Source organism: Pelodiscus sinensis, chromosome 2 (genome assembly GCF_052426305.1).
Source record: "Pelodiscus sinensis isolate ZL-2025 chromosome 2, ASM5242630v1, whole genome shotgun sequence".
In the NCBI taxonomy this organism is placed as follows: Eukaryota; Metazoa; Chordata; order Testudines; family Trionychidae; genus Pelodiscus; species Pelodiscus sinensis.
Window position 1 is genome coordinate 132,925,070 of NC_143053.1, and position 20,326 is coordinate 132,945,395.

General features: G+C 44.5%; 1 protein-coding gene across 1 annotated transcript in view; it reads left to right on the forward strand.

The window, feature by feature from the left end:
- Positions 1-20,326, forward strand: part of MYO10 (myosin X) — a 151,282-nt gene that overhangs the window by 95,949 nt on the left and 35,007 nt on the right. The window contains exons 23-27 of the mRNA XM_006135809.5: positions 2,550-2,643; positions 10,542-10,597; positions 15,192-15,334; positions 16,656-16,850; positions 18,333-18,490. Of these exons, the coding sequence (XP_006135871.3) occupies positions 2,550-2,643; positions 10,542-10,597; positions 15,192-15,334; positions 16,656-16,850; positions 18,333-18,490 (646 nt within the window). The remainder of the gene's footprint in view (positions 1-2,549; positions 2,644-10,541; positions 10,598-15,191; positions 15,335-16,655; positions 16,851-18,332; positions 18,491-20,326) is intronic.

A 20,326-nucleotide genomic window follows, 5' to 3' on the forward strand; every position in this document is an offset into this window, starting at 1 on the left:
ATGCTACAGAGGAAGGCGAAAAACCTCCAGGGCCTCTGCCAATCTACCCTGGAGGAAAATTCCTTCCCGACCCCAAATATGGCGATCAGCTAAACCCTGAGCATGTGGGCAAGACTCATCAGCCAGACACCCAGAAAGTTCTCTATAGTAACTCCTATCATCCCTCCATTGACCTATTTCCCACTGATAATGGAAGTTCAATTAGTTACCAAGATCATGTTATCTCATCAAACCATCCCCTTCATAAACCCATCTAGTTTAATCTTGAAGCCAGATAGATCTTTTGCCCCCACTACTTCCCTTGGAAGGCCGTTCCAGAACCTCACTCCTCTAATGAGGCCCTTAGATAAGTATCTTTAGAATGGCAAGCTAATATCTCAAAGAATTACTGAGGCGTAGTTGTGTTAGTCTATAACACTGTCAAAGAATGATGTTTAGGAAACCTTCATAACAGGTCAGGTTCAGTGTTCATATTTCAGGGCGATTGAACAAGGTATGCAAGTTCTAACTGTGCGGGGACTAGAAGTAGATTAAATATATCCCAAAGACAGACCACATGGCTGAACTTCATCCCTACTGTAGTTGCTACTCAGGATTGCCGTTTGGAATAGCAACTCTTGCTATTTGGAGATACCTGGCTACTGGATTGGAATAAATTGATACTGGCCCACCTTCAGAGCTTTTTTCCAAAGCAATGTAGCATAGGCTGACTTTTGCCTAGCTACTAACTACTGTCAAAGTTGAGTCAGGACTCACGATTTTTGTAGACCACTCTGTCTTATTAGCAAAGCGCTTCGCTAATACAACCAGAAAAAGTGAGACCCCCACACAAACCCAAGTCACCTTATTTATACAGATAAAAGAGTAGAGCAGACAAAGGATTGAAAAAGGGCGCTAATTGACAAAGTTACATGGGGTCAGTCAAGTATCTCATTTCCTTAGTAACTCTCACCAATCTCCTGTTAATGTCCCACTATCACCCTTAATAAGTGAAACCATTGTCCTCTGCCTTAACATCCTTCTTCCTGCTTACACACAAACAACTTTACCTTTACATCTCTCTTCCTGCTAGAAGAACAAACAACATTTCTTTAATTCATTCTACTTTTATAATACAGTTTGGCCTACTTTCACACTACGGAAAAGTGTGTGAAGTTTTTTGTCCTTCATCTTCCCATGCCAGATGCATAGAGGATTTAAATACCAGATTATATAAAAAAAAATTAGCTGTATAGTAATAAGAAGTGTCCAAACACAGCATTACTACATCAGGATTTTGGGAAGTCATTTGAGATGTGAACATCCAATGTTGTAAAACAAACAAAAAACAGAGAACTACAGTTCATTCATAAGTTTAATTCTCATGCCACATTATCAATCAATCAAACAATGAAGGTGTCAATGGTTCTTTGTCTCTGTAGAATCTGGTGTTCGTACTCTTCCTCTCTAATTGCTAACTAATGGCTCTTATTTGCTTCTTTTAACTATCCAGTCTTTATATGCTTATAGACTATCAGTTTTGCCTGTTACATGCTGCTCTGCTTTCCCGTTGCTATTTATATAGCCACTGCCTCTTCCACCCTGTTGGGGGGTACGCCCCTGACGTGGGATGCGTCCCCCTTCTAGGGTCCCGCGTCTCGGTCCTGGCACCTCACTCGGGGCGTCTACTGTACCAGAGTCCCAGTACAAAAGTCCAGGCCCCTCTCTCAGGGCATATATGGTACCAGAGGCCTAGCTCGGGAAAAAGCCTCTCCTTGTCGGGGTGATTTCCCCGGGTGCGGAAAGGCGTGGTAGGGGGACCCGGGCCCTCCCTCTCCACCGGGTCCCAGCCCAGGGCCCTGTAGGCAGGGACTCTTGCCGCTGCCTGCTTGGTGGGGACTCCATCCGATACACACCGAGCTGTGGTAGCAATCCCATGCCCTGGGCTGCTTCCTACCCCCTGGCGTCCCTATAATCCGTCTGCCTCAGCGGCGGTTCTTACCGGGGCCAGGGCTGGAGGCGTAGGGGTTCCGGTCCCTCAGGCGGAGCTGGTTGCTGTCAGTACTCCTGGCACCAGACGCGGGCCCTCGCTCTGGCGTCAGCTGCTGCAGGAACACTGGGGATGCGGCCTCGGTCCTTCTAGCCTCCAGCTGCCTTTCCTCCTGCTGGGCTCCCTCCGCCTTTATATGCTGGCTCTGCTGGGAGTCTCAGCCAGTTGGGCCTGGGCTACTCCCAGCCCTTTAGTGGGGGGCCTGCTCGCCCCGTCACACCCTCCCCTTCCATTTTTTTCGTCTCTCCTCCCCGCCCCCCCCTTCCTTATTTTTGGTTTTGGACATCCAACACTCCGGTCATCTGAAGAAGTGGGCTATGCCCACGAAAGCTCATGATACTAGCTACATATTTTGTTAGTCTATAAAGTGCTACCAGACTATTTGTTGTTTTTTAAGTTCTTTCTGAGGCAGTTCAGGAAACCTGTAGAACCTGTTGCTTTTCTACAGGCCATAAAGGTGATAAAGAGGTTTCTTGGTTGTGAGCCTTTTGTCATGCTGGTGTTTACCTTTTTCTTGCAGCCATTGGTTCAGTGTGCTGAGTCAAGTCAATGGTTCCACAGAACAGGAGATCCAGGAGATGCATGATGAGCAGGCAAACCCACAGAATGCTGTGGTGAGTCAAAATTAAATGGCAGGTTGAGAAGCATATTTAAAGAAAACAAAAGAACCAAATTGTGACCGGAGTTCTGTCAATCACTCAAATTGTGACTGCACCTCTGTCAATCACTCATAAGTTTCCTTGTATATGTTACAAATGTGCTTGTGGTAGGGGCTAGGATGCCCCAGTGAGTGGTCAGGACCCCACTGTGGTAAGTACTATGTGCATATACATAATGAGAAGATCGACCCTGCTCCAGGAAGCTACGTCAATATCTAGATTTTAACATTTCTTTTAGTAAACTAAATTTCCTTTTCATTTTTTATAGTCCTCTTGATTTTCTTGCATTTTACTGACTTTGAGCAAAGAAAATATATTAGTTGGCCACTTCTTTCTAATTAGTTTCCTTATCAAATTTTAATGCTCCAACACAGTAGTGAAGTATTTGGAGTTAAAGTACTGCAAAACCATGATTGTTTTAGTAAATTAAAAAATACAGTTATCTGTTACCTAAAAATAAATCCTGGAACATTTTCATTAGTTATTTTTACAAGAATGTATAACTGGAGGGCATATTTAACCCATTTAGGTGATAGAATGCTAAAAAGGAAACAAAGAAAAATAAAAATCTAGATTGTTCTTTGAATGATCAGTCATCTCCATCCCACAGTTGATGTGTGCATGCTCATCACATGCACCGATGCTGGAAGTTTCTCGCTTAGCAGTACTCTATAGGAGAAGGCCTCTAGCAATCCCTGGAGTGATGCCTCCATGGCATGGTCTAAGGGGAGCTGTGCACTCACCCCACCCTTGGTGCGTTCTTGCCACTGGTGATCGTGCTGGAACCTTCTGCTGCCTCCTGCAAGCTGGTGTGTGTCATTTGGCAGAAAGTCTCTGTAGGAGAAAGAAAGAGCCCAAAGTATGGGCCTAGTCTTTGCACCAAAGTAAGCAAAAGTTATATTATGAGTAATAGGCAATGTCAAAAACAGATGTTTGCCTGCAAATCAGTAGTTCTCAGCACTAGAACTGCTAGCACTGCTAAAAGCACATGAAATATGTAAATTTACTACATTGCTGCCCTGACCTACTACATTGGTGACCCCGACCGCTGATCTGGTAAGTTAGCGAGCTGTCCACTGTAGGAATAAAATAATACAATAAAATGTTTTATAAATAAAAAACTAGACAAATGCATAAAACATTTAAATTGGCAATCAGATAGGAACATGCAGTGGACAGCTCACTTACTTACCAGTAGTGTCCTGACAGGTCTTCTGCTCTGTCAGTGATGATAAACATTGAGCTGTGTGCATTTTTGTATGGTCCCTCAGTATACCATGCCAGCCCTGTGCAAGTAGCTAGCATAGTAGACTTCACGAGAGCCCCCCAAAACCGCAAACTCAAATAAAATACAAAGGCACTCAAGTCAGGTTTTTAGTCAAAGTACTTTAATAGTCATGGGTAGCCAGATGGTCTCCAAGCCCCTTACATATCATCTAAGTGGTATGCCACTCTTGACTTAAAGGGCACATACTTTCACATTGCAGTTTTTCCTGGGCATAGCCATTTCCTTAGGTTTACAGTGGGACCTGATCATTCTCCTTCGAGAGATGTCTCTGAGGGTGCTCCACTCAGGTCAAGGTGCATCCCAGTGCCTTTGATCGGAGATTTTCTCAGCAATGCATCCCCTTCCTCCCCTCCGGCTGTGCGTGCGCTTTGCCTGCCCGACAAGCTGTATAAATAGCACATGCACGATCCGGGCTCTTCAGTTCCTTCTCTACTGTCCTCGGCCAGAGATGGAGTATAGCAGTCACGCTGCCCACCTCAGCAACATAGTTTTTTAGTTATACACAGTTAGGGTATGTCTACACTACAAAGTTAATTCGAACTAACAGACGTTAGTAACTTTAATAGGCGCTACACATACAAACCGCTAGTTTGAACTTAATTTGAACTAACGGAGCGCTTAATTCGAACTAGGTAAACCTCATTCTACGAGGACTAACGCCTATTTCGAATTAAGCAGTTTGAATTAAGGGCTGTGTAGCCACTTAATTCGAACTAGTGGGAGGCTAGCCCTCCCCAGCTTGCCCTGGTGGCCACTCTGGGCACCACCAGGGAAACTCTTCTGCCCCCCTCCTGGCCCCGGAGCCCTTAAAGGGGCACGGTCTGGCTACGGTGCCCGTGCTAGGTACAAGCCTGCCAGCACCCAGCCAGCAGACCCTGCACCTGGCACGGGATGAGCCAGCCACCCGCTGCCACCCAGCCCTCTGCCTCTTCCCGGGACCAGGCTAGCGGCTCCCAGGAGCCTGCCCAGGGCTGTAAGAGGAGGGCGCTCGCCTGATCTAGAGCGGACATCGTGGACCTCATCCACGACCTCCGCACTAGGCACAGGAAAGTGGCCGTCTAGGGCAGGATAGCTGCCAGCCTGGCCACCCAGGAGCAGGTTGGCATGAAAATCAAGGTGGTCCAGTGAGACCCCCGACCCTGAGCTTAGAACATAAAAAAACAAGAACGGCTGTACTGGGTCAGACCAAAGGTCCATCTAGCCCAGTCGCCTGTCTGCCGACAGCGGCCCACACTAGGTACCCTGAAGGGGATGGACCGAAGACAATGACCAAGTCATTTGTCTCGTGCCATCCACCTCCAGCCTTCCACAAACAGAGGCTAGGGACACCATTTCTACCCCCTGGCGAATAGCACTCCATGGACCCAACCTCCATGACTTTATCTAGCATTTCTTTAAACTCTGTTCTAGTTCTAGCCTTCACAGCCTCCTGCAGCAAGGAGTTCCACAGGTTGACTATTTGCATTGTGAAGAAGAACTGTCTGTTATTAGGTTGAAGCCTGCTACCCATTCATTTCATTTGGTGTCCTCTAGTCCTTCTATTATGGGAACTAATGAAGAATTTTTCTTTATGCACCCTCTCCACACCACTTATGCTTTTATAGACCTCTATCATATACCTCCTCAATCTCCTCTTTTCTAAGCTGAAAAGTCCCAGTCTCTTTAGCCTCTCTTCATATGGGACCTGTTCCAAACCCCTGATCATTTTAGTTGCTCTCCCCTCTCCCACCCTCTCTCTTCCCCTCTCCCACCTCCTTTCCCCAGTCTCTCCGAGTTTTGTTCAATAAAGAGAGTTTCTATTTTTGAACACACATGTCCTTTATTTTGTACATCAGGAAGGAGGGCTAGGGAGGGGTAAGTGGAAGGAGGTGAGGGAGGAATGGGGTACGAGCCCCCGATGGGGAGGACTGGGGTGGCTCTGCGGGCTCCTTGGGGTGGAAGCTCTCCTGCAGCCCCCCGATTGACACACCCCCCCCGGATGGCCGCCTGTGGCAAGTGCAGCCGGGCTGATGGCCGAGTGCTATGATGTGCCAAGTGTGGGCATTCAGGGCTCTCCAAGCCAGGACTGCTTTGCTGTCCCTCATCAAGTTAGACAAGCGAGCGGGGAACCCCTGAGAACTGTGTGTCCGGGGTGGGGGTCAGGTCCCTTTAAGCACAGCCCTCGGCTAGCCTGAGACAGCAGCTCCATGCTCTAAGTCCTCATCTGATGCCCTGCCGGCACTGCTTTGGCCAGCCTTAACCTCGGTTCAGGGTCCACTCAATGTGGACATGCTAGTTGGAATTAGAAAAATGCTAATTCAAACTAGTTTTTAGGTCTAGATGCACTAGTTTGAATAAGCTTAGTTCGAATTAACTAATTCAAATTAGGTTAGTTCGAATTAGTGCTGTAGTGTACACATACCCGTACATAGCTACTTAGTTTCAGTTAACATACAGCATGACATACTTTCTTCTTCCTGTTCAAAAAACCAAAACAACAACAACAAAATCCCTCCATTTCAACATGTCAGGCTCTCCCAGTTTCAAGAGGTCCTTGTGAAGAGACCATAACATAAGAACAGCCGTACTGGGTCAGACCAAAGGTCCATCTAGCCCAGTATCCTGTCTGCCGACAGTGGCCAGCACCAGGTGCCCCAGAGAGGGTGGACCAAAGACAGTGATCAAGCGATTTGTCTCCTGCCATCCCTCTCTAGCCTCTGACAAACAGAGGCCAGGGACACCATTTCTATCCCCTGGCTAATAGCCTTTTATGGACCTAACCTCCATGAAATTATCTAGCTTCTCATTAAACTCTGTTATAGCCCTAGCCTTCACAGCCTCCTCTGGCAAGGAGTTCCACAGGTTGACTACACGCTGTGTGAAGAAGAACTTTCTTTTATTAGTTTTAAACCTGCTACCCATTAATTTCATTTGGTGTCCTCTAGTTCTTCTATTATGGGAACTAATAAATAACTTTTCTTTATCTGCCCTCTCCACACCACTCATGATTTTATATACCTCTATCATATCCCCCCTCAGTCTCCTCTTTTCTAAACTGAAAAGTCCCAGTCACTTTAACCTCTCCTCATATGGGACCCGTTCCAAACCCCTAATCTTTTTAATTGCCCTTTTCTGAACCCTTTCCAAGGCCAAAATATCTTTTTTGAGGTGAGGAGACCACATCTGTACACAGTATTCAAGATGTGGGCGTACCATAGTTTTATACAGAGGCAGTAAGATATTCTGTGTCTTATTTTCTATCCCTTTCTTAATAATTCCTAGCATCCTATTTGCCTTTTTGACCACCACTGCACACAGTGTGGAAGTTTTCAAAGAACTGTCCACGATAACTCCAAGATCTCTTTCCTGATTTGTCTTAGCCAAATTAGCCCCCATCATATTGTACGTATAGTTGGGGTTATTTTTCCCGATGTGCATTACTTTACACTTATCCACATTACATTTCATTTGCCATTTTGTTGCCCAATCACTCTGTTTGGTGAGATCTTTTTGAAGTTCTTCACAGTCTGCTTCTGTCTTGACTATCTTGAACAGTTTAGTATCATCCGCAAACTTTACTACCTCACTACTTGCCCGTTTCTCTAGATCATTTATGAAAAAGTTGAAAAGGATTGGTCCCAGGACTGACCCTTGGGGGACACCACTAGTTACCCCTCTCCATTCTGAAAATTTACCATTTATTCCTACCTTTTGTTTCCGGTCTTTTAAACAGTTCTCAATCCAAGAAAGGACCTTCCCTCTTATCCCAAGAGGGAACTTGTCAAAGGCTTTCTGAAAATCTAAGTATACTATATCTACTGGATACCCCATGTCTGCATGGTTGTTAACCCCTTCAAAGAACTCCTAATAGATTAGTAAGACATGATTTCCCTTTAAAGAACCATGTTGACTTTTGTCCAACAAATTATGTTCTTCTATATGCCTCACAATTTTATTCTTTACTATTGTTTCAACTAATTTGCCCGGTACTGAAGTTAGACTTATTAGTCTGTAATTGCCAGGATCACCTCTAGAGCCCTTTTTAAATATTGGTGTCACATTGGCTACCTTCCAGTCATTAGGTACAGAAGCCGATTTAAAGGATAGGATAATAGTTCAGCAATTTCCCATTTGAGTTCTTTTAGAACCTTGGATGAATGCCATCCGGTCCCAGAGATTTGTTAACATTAAGTTTTTCTATTTGTTCCAAAACCTCCTCTAATGACACTTCAATCCAGGACAGTTCCTCAGATTCATCTCCCACAAAGGATGGTGCAGATTTGGGAATCTCCCTAACGTCCTCAGCCGTGAAGACTGAAGCAAAGAAATCATTTAGTTTATCCGCAATGGCTTTATCATACTTGATTGCTCCTTTTATATCTTGATCCCTGTGTCTGATGGCCACTCTCAGTGTGTCAGGTGTTTGGGAGAGTCCCATGTCCCCCAAAAATGTACTCACCGTCAAAAATTAAAAGCACATACCTGGAAGGACAGGTAGTTGTGTCTGAAGCTGTCATCTCTCCAGGACCCTGCATCAGACCCTGGATAAAACTCTGCACAGTCTCAGCAAACAACCTCCAATCCAGGAAAAGACCTGCTTCCTGCGCTTTCCCAGGCAGAGTGAAGAAGCACTGACTAAGCCACACTCTGTGTCTGAGCACTTTTGACTCTGCAGGCACCTCCGCTACTGACTATTGAGTCGGCAGCCGCTTTACAAGGTACCAAGGCAAAGGGCTTTCAGCTGCCTGCCTCTCTGAATGCACCCATGCTGCCCTCAGTGACTCTGGTGCTGAACTCAGAGTCACAGCAGCCTATTCAAACAGCAGAATCGGCACTTCCCTTTGATTCTGCCACTCCACTTGAGCCTTAGAAGTTGTCACACAGCACTGACACTCTCCTCAGCTTCCACGGTGCCGTCGCGAGCTCACCTCAGCATGGCACCACAGTCCTACTTTGCCCCAGTACACACACTGCAGTTTGGCTCTGCTCAGCACCAGTTCCACAGTGCAGCTGATCTCACGGTCTTCCCCTCTCAAGGTTCTCCTATTCTGGAGCGGGATTTTTCACCAGAGCCACAAACACAAAACTGCCAGTCTCCTGCAACCCCTCCCCACCTTTCCAACAGAGGAAGATGACTTGGAGAACAAAGACCTTTCTCCACCCTATTAGTATAGGGATCCTATAGGGCAAAATACATCTGCCACACAATACCCATGGTATGCCCTTCCCTGGATGGCACCAGTCATACCATTCCCTGGCTACCTGCCATAGTAGGGTAACTGGGAACACTACAGAGCATGACATACTAATCGTCCTGCTACATGGAGGCAAGTTCACAGTCCTCCCCTGCCAATCCTTCAAGTAGAGGAGGACTGTAATGCTGAATCTCTACCAGACACATACAAATGGTAATTGCAGGGGATGATCATCTATGGCCACTGGGTCACCTCCTTCATCCCAACAGGCCAAACTGCCCACCACATCCACATCTACGGATGAACTCTCCCACTTTCAGGACTTCTTTAAGAGAGTGGTGGATGACCTCAATATTGCTTTGGAGGAAGTCTCAGATAACCAGCATGAGCTCACAGACCACGGCTACCTCCAAAATAGCACTCCCCATTAATGCAGCCATCTTGCAGCCTGCACAAAACTATATGGCAGACTCCTGCCTCCATCACACCTGCAAGCAAGCACATGGACGGGAAGTACATGGTTCCCTCTAAGGACACCGAATTACACCACACCAGTGGTTCTCAAACTTTTGGCCTGTGGACCACCTGACTCAATGTAAACCTTTTCACGGATCACCAGTTGCTAATGGAAACTCACCGTTATTTACATAATTATACCCAAGCATATTGCTAATGCTGCAGCTAAGGAGAACCTCCCCCCTACTCTTGCACACAACACAGTGGCCTCTGTGTGAGTGCATGGGTCCTGTGGGGCAACGCCTCCTCCCTGACCTGGGCCGCATCTTGCTGAAGTGCATGGCCCAAGGACACACCCTACAGCACACACACAGGACGGGCAGGTCCTCATCAAAGCAGGCACAGTGCAGAGGGAAGTGCAGGGTCAGCACCTCCTCACTTGAGAATCTTGCCTCCAGGCCAACTCCCAGCAACAATGATGACTGGAGGTGTGTGGCGGGGGATGCGGCAAGAGGCTGCTGCTGCAGACTTCGAGCACAAAGAATGAGGTGGAGCGGGAAGCTTCATCTGAGGCACGGGGACATGGACAAGCCCCCATGAGAGTCTGCCATGTCCCATATTGTGCAGTGGAAGAAGGGGGACTAAGTTTGAGCCACAGACCACCTGGGAGGTGGTCATAGACTGCAGTGTGAGAACCATTGTACTATTCAGTGAATGTAACTAAAGCCGATCTGTTACTAGATCTATTTATCTGAAACCTTTACTCCCTTTCCCCTAAATTTTGGTGATGAGAAGAAATGGTCACCTAGATTTGTATAGTTTTGTATAACCAAAATAATTCTCAGTTTGCTTATATCTAAAAGTAATATACTGAATAATGTATTCTGGTGATATTTCAATGTTTGCCTCTTTTTGGTTGGGTTTTTGTTACATAGGGCACATTGGATGTTGGACTGATTGATTCTGTATGTGCTTCTGACAACCCAGATAGGTAAGTTCCACTTTTATTTTTGATTGGGGTGGATGTTTCTTCTTTCACAATTTGAATTTTTTTACACTGATCTTTTTTTTTTGCGCATACAGTTATTACACTGCCTCGCTTCTGTTAGCGCCAAAAATTGCGATTTTTCCAACATGATATACAAAGTTGGTGAGGAGGGAGCTTCTGTCATTTCTAGTGTAGGTTCTGTTAATTTGTCGGACACAAAGAGATTGAACATCTCTCGTTTGGGTCAGCGTGTGCATCAGTCAGCACTTTTGTTTCTCAGGAGGCCAGAAAGCAGAGGAACAATAATGAGTTTATTTGCACGCACTACTTTTAAAGAACACTACTTTTAAACTCACTACTCCTAACTATATTGCAATCCCAGAACTCTAGCCAGGGTGTACTTTACTATGAATAACAGTGAGTAATGAGGAGGAAAAAAATGACATCATCTTGGAACACAGATTCACAAAGAAATTTAAGCATGCCTAACTTTGTCACCTAAAAAAACACTGAGTTTCACAAAAAGCCAGAATTCAGGGCCTAGGCTCCCTATACAATGAATGGGGAGAAATGGGTGCTTAAGAATGGGATTCACAAAAGCCAGCATGCTAGGAGGTTCCTCATCTAAAGTAACCAGTGGAAGATGCCAACCCATAGGATGTGCTCAAAGCTCCATCCCTCTCTTTGAGATGTGTTGTGGTACAAGGGTCCTATGCTTCCTGGCAAATAGTATTTGCTTCAGAGGTTTGCTGTGAACCTCCACACAGCCTCTTCTTTTTCTAGAGGCTAGGGTTGCAGCCTATTGAGTCATACTCATCATAGGCTAGTCCACAGTTTGGGGGGGAATCCCCTCCATAGTCCGGGTCTCTCCTCTTACTACTCACATGGGTAGTGGCATAAGGAGGGTTGGGGGGAACCCAGGCCCTCCTACTAATCTGGGTTTTGGCTCAGGTACCCTAAGGCAGGAGCAGGAAGCAGGGTTTCTTCTACTCCCAGTCTGGCATCTTCTTCCCTGGGTCACTTCCCTAAATGATCCCTCCCAGTACCTTTCCTCTGGTATCAGGGCAAATCTGTCCTCCTCCTCCCCAGCACTCTGCCTTACTCGGAATCCTCAGCTCTCACTCTCAGATCTTGGGCTACTCTGCACTCCCTGCAGGGAGGCCTTATAAACAAGCTCCAGCAGGCCTTCATGGGCTATAGGTGTCCTGATTAGCCTGCTGCTTCTGGCAAGCTCTTAATTGATTATGCTGCACTAGGTTCAGCCGTTTACTCAGGGAAGAGAAAACTATTCACCCAGAGCCCAGCATACCTTCCTTACATTAGAGAGTCTGTCACAGTGCCTAAGTCTCAGTTGCAGGGAGGCACTTCCCTACTTGGGATTCTCAGCTACAAACCTGTTGTGTTTACATGCCTGTGCCATTTTAGCTGGGGAGGGAGGAGGGAGAACAGCAGGAGGAGAAGTTTCCAATTTTGTGTCCAGTGTAGGTGCAGGAGATCTCTGATTCAAGTCCTTCATCTGCTTTAGTGATTGAAGCTATTGTACTATCACCAAATTATCACTGGGCAGGAGAGAGAGCAAGTATGAAATGATGCTCTAGCTAGCGGTTAGTCCCACTGCTCCAATGATGTGATTAATTATCCTAAGAATTTGGCTAAAAGTTATGAAGAAAGTCATCCTTCTTCTCGGGATAGGGGTGGGGTCTGGGCAGGAGGTGGAAGCAGGAGTGGGCTCTGAATGCAGGGTCTGAGTGATGGGGACACTTACCTGGTGCAGCTCCCTAGGGACTCACATGACTCCATACTCTGTTGTTCCTATTGGCCGTGATTATGGCCAATCAGAGCAGCTGGGGGTAAAGCCTCCAAGCAATGCTTTGCTGCGCTCCTGTTTCCCCAGTCATGGAGTGGAAGTGGCAGCCAAAGCATTTGTGGGTGGGGTGAGGCATAATTGAAGCACCTCTCAAGCAGACTTTATCTGAAGGGGATGTGCATTCTGTGCGCGCCCAGTGGTGTAGAATTCCCCAAAGAAGTAGCAATTGCATCCTCACTTGGTTCTCTTTCCACCTCCTTAATCTGATCTTTATCTGTTCTTGTAAATGTCTGACCTCTCCAGCTTTCCCAGAGGGTGTTCCCTGGGCTCTATCCTAGACCTCCTTTTCTTCATCCTCTCTCCAGTCTGTTCTACTCATGGGGCTTCATCTTCCATCCAGTTCGAACTCTCCACTTATCTCCTGAATGTTTCTGACAATGTGTTAAATGTAACCTACCCAAAACTGTGAATGACTGCTTATTCGGCCTGAAGTTCTACTTTCCTGTTTTTGTTACTGTTGAGTTTTTGATGTAGAAACCTTTTTTACTTTGACACAGTTCCAGCCCTTTCAACACATCTAGACAGTGGCCAGATCTTGACACTTATTTCTACATAATATTTCTCTGTCTGCACAAAGCTAAAACTAGTTTAGGCTCTTCATTCTCTCTGATTTTGACTACTATAACCTCCTTCTCACTGACCTTCCCAATACGTACATTCTCCCTCTTCAATGCAAAACACTTGCCTACGGTCACCCTGATCACTCTGTAGGTTCTCTTTTCCTTGCCTTGTACAGTTTGTTCCTTTGTGTTTGGAATGTGCCCATTCCATTAGGGTTGAAGTCCAGTAACTAATTTTTGCTGCTCTTCTCTGAATTGTCTCCAAGTAATTTTGCTATTAAAACGCTCAATTCCGAGTGCAATATTCCTAATGTTGTCTCACTAAAACTGTGAAGTGAAGGTCTGTCATGTCCTTCCTTCCTTTATGCTGATGATCTGCTCATGTGTCCCATAATTAAATGTGTTTGTACATCCGATAAAGGCTTTCTTATATAATTCTTGCAAACTGGTATCATGGTGGGGGAAACGGATTTGAAGAGTTCAAAGCACATAGCTTTTGGAGACAAAAGAAAGTAACACTATATTCTAATCCATGTGAAGCCACCAAGACTGTCCACTTGTATGATCATATGCAAGCAGCCCAATTTCCTGATGCTTCAGCGAATATTGGGGTAGGATTGGATGAAAGCCAGAATCTCATTTAAAAATAGATTCTGCTGTCTCAATTTTACTGTACAGGCAGTCCCCAGGTTACGTAGAAGATAGGGACTGTAGGTTCTTAAGTTGAATTTGTATGTAAGTCGGAACTGGTACATATTGTAGGGGAAACTCTAGCCAAACATTTCTCCAGAGCTCAGTTTTATTCTCCCACACCTCACTTCCCTCAGTCCTTTATTCTCAAGCTGAGGTGTCTGCTGAGAAAAGCCGCTCCGCGTCTCCCTGGTCTGCTTGGGGGGGGGGGGGGGGAGCGCTAGCTTCGTGTCTCCCTGGTCTGCTGGGGGGAAGCAGCTAGTGCGGGGTTGCCTCACCCCATTTGTAAGTAGGGATCCGATGTAAGTCGGATCCATGTAACCCGGGGACTGCCTGTATTAAAAATAAAGGGAACTGTGTTCACATGCTGTTTCATTATACATTTTCATAAATTACAGTTGGTTTTAGCTAAATTAGCAACTGAATCAAATATTTTTAAATGGAGATGACCATGAACTACAGGATCTAAATCCAGAGCCAAACTTCTTCAAGGTGTTTTTTTTTTTCTGGAGCAGGGAAGATTTATGTTGGGCTGATAGAAAGATGGGGCCTGAGTTGTAAAATCTGGATAGACGTTTCCCTAAAGTTCAGGGCTACATAGAGCCAGTATTTGGTACAATCCCATCTTTACAGTCTTTTTTAAAAGCTTAACATTGTATAAGGCTACAGTTCTTAAAATAAATGGTGTAGAAGTGAGGAACACTTGCCCGGTTATGAAATAAAAATGTGCTTAGGGCAAGTAAGGTAAGTCAGTCATTTAATCATAGAATCACAGAATTCTAGGGCTGGAAGAGACCTCAGGAGGTCATCCAGTCCAGCCCCCTGCCCAAGGCAGAACCAACCCCAACTAAATCATCCCAGCCAGGGCTTTGTCATGTTGGGACTTAAAAACCTCTAGGGATGGAGATTCCACCACCTCCCTAGGTAACCCATTCCAGTGCTTCACCACCCTCCTAGTGAAATAATTTTTCCTAATATCCAACCTAGGCCTCTACCACTGTAATTTGAAACCATTGCTTCTTGTTCTGCCATCTGTCACTACTAATAACAGCCTCTCTCCATCATCTATGGAACCTCCCTTCAGGAAGTTGAAGGCAGCAATCAAATCCCCCCTCTCTCTTCTCTTCTGCAGACTAAATAAGCCCAAATCCCTCAGCCTCTTCTCGTAGGTCATGTGCTCCAGCCCCCTAATCATTTTAGCTGCCCTCTGCTGGACCCTCTCCAATGCATCCACATCTTTTCTATAGTGAGGGGACCGAAATTGGATGCAATACTCCAGAAATGACCTCACCAGTGCCAATTAAAGGGGAATAATCACTTCCCTGGATCTGCTGGCAATGCTCCTCCTGATGCACCCTAATATGCCATTAGCCTTCTTGGCTACGAGGGCACACTGTTCACTCATATCCAGTTTCTCATCCATTTATCTATGGTGCAAACAGTAGGTATATTTACTTTTCAACCTTCGTTTTTTCCATAGACCCAATTTATTTGTGATCATCACCGCTAATCGTGTTCTCCACTGTAATGCTGATACCCCTGAAGAGATGCATCACTGGATAACACTGCTGCAGAGATCAAAGGGAGATACCAGAGTGGAGGGTCAAGAATTCATAATAAGGGGTAAGAATTAATGGGATAGCAAACTGTTGAATTGTATTGATAAGTGGTTCCCAAAATGTGGTCTGTGGAACTCTTGCTGGTGGTTTGCAGAGAGCTCTCTAGTTGCATGCTTCTGGATTTATTTTTTTTGCAAATTCAAGGGATACTACAAAAAACACATTCAGATTTTCTTAGCATCATTTTGTCCATGTAAACAGTTGATCTAGCTTCCACACGGGTATTTTGTGATTGTGAATGGATGAGGATCCCAGAGTCCTTTTAATAAAATGTGGTTCATGCCATTAAAGACTGAGCAGTCCCAGTATAGATAAGATGTAGTACAGGTTGAGCTTCTCTTGTCTGGAATCCTTGGAACCTGACTGTTGCCGAACCAAAGAATTTGCCGAACCACAGGAAGTCAATATTGTCTAGCAGCGTTACCAATACTTCCACTACTTACTGGGTTCTTAGAAGACATTTACGGGTAAATTAGAGCTAAATAACAGCACAGTACAGGACTGGTGGCTCTAAACAAATTTTATGGAACCATGGGAAACTTGGCCCCACCCATGCATGATAAGTAGCAATCCGGCTAATTAAAATCATGCCAGACTATAAGAACATAAGAATGGCCATACTGGGTCAGACCAAAGATCCACCCAGCCTAGTATCTTATATGCCAACAGTGGCCAATGCCAGGTGCTCCAGCAGGAGTGAACCAAACAGGTCAATGATCAAGTGATCTCTCTCCTGCCATCCATCTCCACTCTCTGACAAACAGAGGCTAGGGACACCATTCCTTACCCATCCTGGCTAATAGCCATTAATGGACTTAACCTCCATGAATTTATCTAGTTCTCTTTTAAATCCTGTTGTTGTCCTAGCCGTCACAACTTCCTCAGGCAAGAATTTCCACAGGTTGACTGTGAGCTGTGTGAAGAACTTCCTTTTATTAGTTTTAAACCTACTGCCCACTAATTTCATTTGGTGGCCTCTAGTTCTTATATTATGGGAACAAGTAAATAACTTTTCCGTATTCACTCTCTCCACACCATTTTTATATATCTCTATCATATCCGCCCGTAGTCTCCTCTTTTCTAAGCTGAAATGTTGCCACATCAGAGAGTGCTGGAATGGAAAGGTTCAATCTATATTTCAACCTCTCCTTTGCTTGACAGTTAATTTGACACTTAACTTAAACAAAAGTTACTTATTAAGAGGATTTGGCAATCAATACTTAATGATACGTTTTGTAAATTGTATTAATCATGCTGCCAACAGGTAAGCACAGCTTTGCCTACTTTGACGAAAAGCTTTAATTCAAGGGGTATCTGTTTAACAGGATGGTTACACAAAGAAGTGAAAAACAGCCCAAAGATGTCTTCGTTAAAGCTAAAGAAGCGCTGGTTTGTCTTAACACACAATTCTTTGGATTACTACAAGAGCTCAGAGAAGAATGCCCTGAAATTGGGTACCCTAGTCCTGAATAGTCTCTGCTCTGTGGTACTGCCTGATGAGAAAATCTTTAAAGAGACAGGTAATTTGTTTGTAAACATTAAGTTTTTGGGTGCTCTGAGTTGCATTCCAGCCTACCTGGAAATATAACAAGTGTTATAGGAAAATAATTAAGATCCACTATTTGGGTTCCACTAATGCATATGGGTAAACAGAAGGTCAGAGGAATTTTGGCTTTTAAATCCCTGAGGTGGTACTTATAGAATTTTGTCATCTAAACTCATTTGGCAAAACTGCAGAGGTGATGTGCAAGGTATAATTCATTCTTTCTAAAATTCCTAATACTGCTAACTTTATGTATGGTAGTTTATATGTAAACGATTTGGAAAAAGGTATACATTAAGGCAGCCTTCATCCTATTTTCTAACTTTTTTCTAGCTTCTCAGCATGTATATTAGAGCAGCTTAGACTCTATCAGTGTTTGTGTCTAAATAGATCTACAGTAACAGAGTCGAATTTACACCACCTTCCATGTCACTCCTGAATTTGATCAATGGCATTTTCTAAACTGGTTTTCAGCTGGGAGTCAGCCATTTTCAAGCAAGAGGCCCCCTTTTCATATTTGAACTCTTTAATGCAATCTTCACTTTGTGCCCTTGACCTACAAACTTTTTTTTGCCACCCAAAGAGTAAATAAGCTTTCTTCAGGCTCTCCTTTGTCATAAAAATCCTATATTGGGATATAAGGAAGATAATGTCTAAAGATATCCTGCTTTCCATTGGGAGTGAATCAGCAGTGCATTTTTATATTGTTAGAAAACTGAACAGATGAGAATACATTTTGGTCTTACAGAATGAGTAACATGTGTGTTAATGATCCACATTTATATACAAATGCAGGCTAGTAAAGAATTTTTCTCTGTAAGACAGTGTTGTCCCAGTATCTTCTTGTACAGCTATGATGAGACAAGCCTATCTTTACAATGTGGCTTGTGGACACTTTCAGCGTTACCAAGTCAATGAGGCCTGAAGAGATTGTGCATGTATGGATCAGGATGGAGTGATGCATTCTGGCACTGGTAGTCTCAGAGCCTTGTGCCTCCCTAACAGAAACATGGATGACTGTAGTTTGCTCTGTTTTAGACTACTTAGAGTTTGGGTTTCAGAGAAATTGCCAGTCAGATTCAAGCCTCTGAGACTACCAGTGCCAGCATGCAACACTCCACCCTGATCCACACATGCGCAGTCTTCTCAGGCCTCATCTTCTTGGTAAGGCTGAAAGGAACCACAGGCCACGTTGTAAAGACAGGCTTGTCTCACCGTAGCTGTACAAGAAGATACTGGGACAACATTGTCTTACAGAAAAAATCCTTTAATAGCCTACAATTTTATATAAATGTGGATCATTAACACACATGCCACTCATTCTATAAAAACTGTAAATCCGTTTAGCTGTGCCTAACATGCAGTTTACATGTTAGTAGAATATTGACCTCTATTCTTACATTAGAATAAGCTCATCCACAATATATCTTGTGATAATTAATCTTTTCTATTGTTATAGGCTTCTGGAATGTAACTGTGTATGGGCGCAAGCACTGCTACCGTCTCTATACAAAACTACTCAATGAGGCCACCCGCTGGTCAAGTGCCATCCAGAATGTGACTGACACAAAAGCACCAATTGATACACCAACTCAGCAGCTTATTCAAGATATTAAGGTAACAATAAGTTTCTGAAGGGGGATGACAACATATGCATTTGGAGTCTGAGCCCTTTATGTTCCCTGTGTTATGTGGTACAAAGCGTAATAAAAGTCTACTGGCCAATTTTCTAAACAATTAGATGCTTGATATTAATACTCTCACACGTATGTACACCATCCAGCTTCCAGAGAAATCTCTCCTCTCACAAGAACAAAAACATGGGATATAACCTTTGGAAGGGAATGAGTCAGGGAAAACCTACCAACTATGTTTGTTTCCCTTGGAAATCAGTATAATTTTTGTCTTGTTAATTTTGTAACTTCATTTATTTATTTATTTATTTTTACCTTGCCTCTCTATTTAAAATATTCAAGGCAGCTTACAAAAATGTTGAAATACAATACAAATATATATAAAATGTAAAATACGAGATCCAGAGGGACATAAAACCTGCTAAAAAATATAGAGAAGAACATACATATACAGATTCCAACACCAATAAAAGCATGAATAAAAAGGACAGTTTTAGCCTGACACTGAAACAATGCTAGCGTTGGTGCCATGCAATAACCCGAGGAAGAGAATTTCACAGCCTGGGAGCAAAAGCTGAGAAGGCCCTGTTCCGTGTTGATGTTAATCTTATCTCCACAAGTGGGGGAACACTGAGCAGAGCCTCCCCAGCTGACCTCAATCCCCGGGCAGGTTCACATGGGAGAAGATGGTCCTTCAGATACCCAACCCGTTTAGGGCTTTATATGTTATAACCAAAACTTTAAATTGTGCCCGGAAACATACCAGAAGCCAGTGCAGCTGCCAGAGCACTGGCAATAAGGTGTCCCATATAACGGGTATTAGTCAAAACTCGAGCCTCCGCATTCTGGACCAGTTGAAGTTTCCGAAGGCTTTTTAGAGGCAGCCCCACATAAAGCGCATTAAAGTAATCCAGTCTGGATGTAACAAGAGCATGGATCACTGTGGCCAAGTCATGCTTGTTCAGGAAGGATCGCAGCTGGCAGATCAGACGAAGTTGCTCAAAAGCACTCCTGGCCACCGAAGAAATCTGTTTCTTAACTGTTAAAAACGGGTCAAGGAGGACTCTCAAGCTGCGTACCTGTTCTTTCAGGGGGAGAGTAACCCCGTCTAGAACAGGTACCACGCCACATTCCCAAACAGATGGCCTCCTGATGCACAGAACCTCAGTCTTATCTGGGTTCAACTTCAATTTGTTTGACTTCATCCAAACCATCACCGCCTCCAGACACCGATTTAGATCAGTCACCGCCACACCTGGTTTTGATGTCTCAGAGAAATAGAGTTGCGTGTTATTTGCATATTGATGACACTGTCCTCTAGAACTCCTTATGACTTCTCCCAGTGGCTTCTTGTAGATGTTAAACAGCATAGGGGACAAGCTGGAACCTTGCAGGACTCCATATTGCCATGGGGTCAAATAGCAGCCCCCTTGCGTTCCAGAAGGATACCATGGTTGCAGGGTATCAAAAGCTGCTGAGAGGTCCAAGATAATCAACAGGGATGCACTCCCCCATCTATCTCCCAGCGTAGGTCATCTACCAGGGTGACCAAGGTGGTTTCAATTCCAAAACCCAGCCTAAAACCAGACTGAAATGGATCTAAATAATCTGTTTCTTCCAAGAAAGCTTGGAGTTGCAATGCCACTGCTCACTTGAGTACCTTGCCCAAGAAGGGAATATTAGCAACTGGGTGATAGTTATTTAAATCATGTGGGTCCAGGGAAGGCTTCTTGAGTAACTGTTTTATCACTGCCTCTTTCAAGGTGGTAGGAACCATACCAGATCTAAAAGACGCATTAATAATCCCGTGGACATTGTC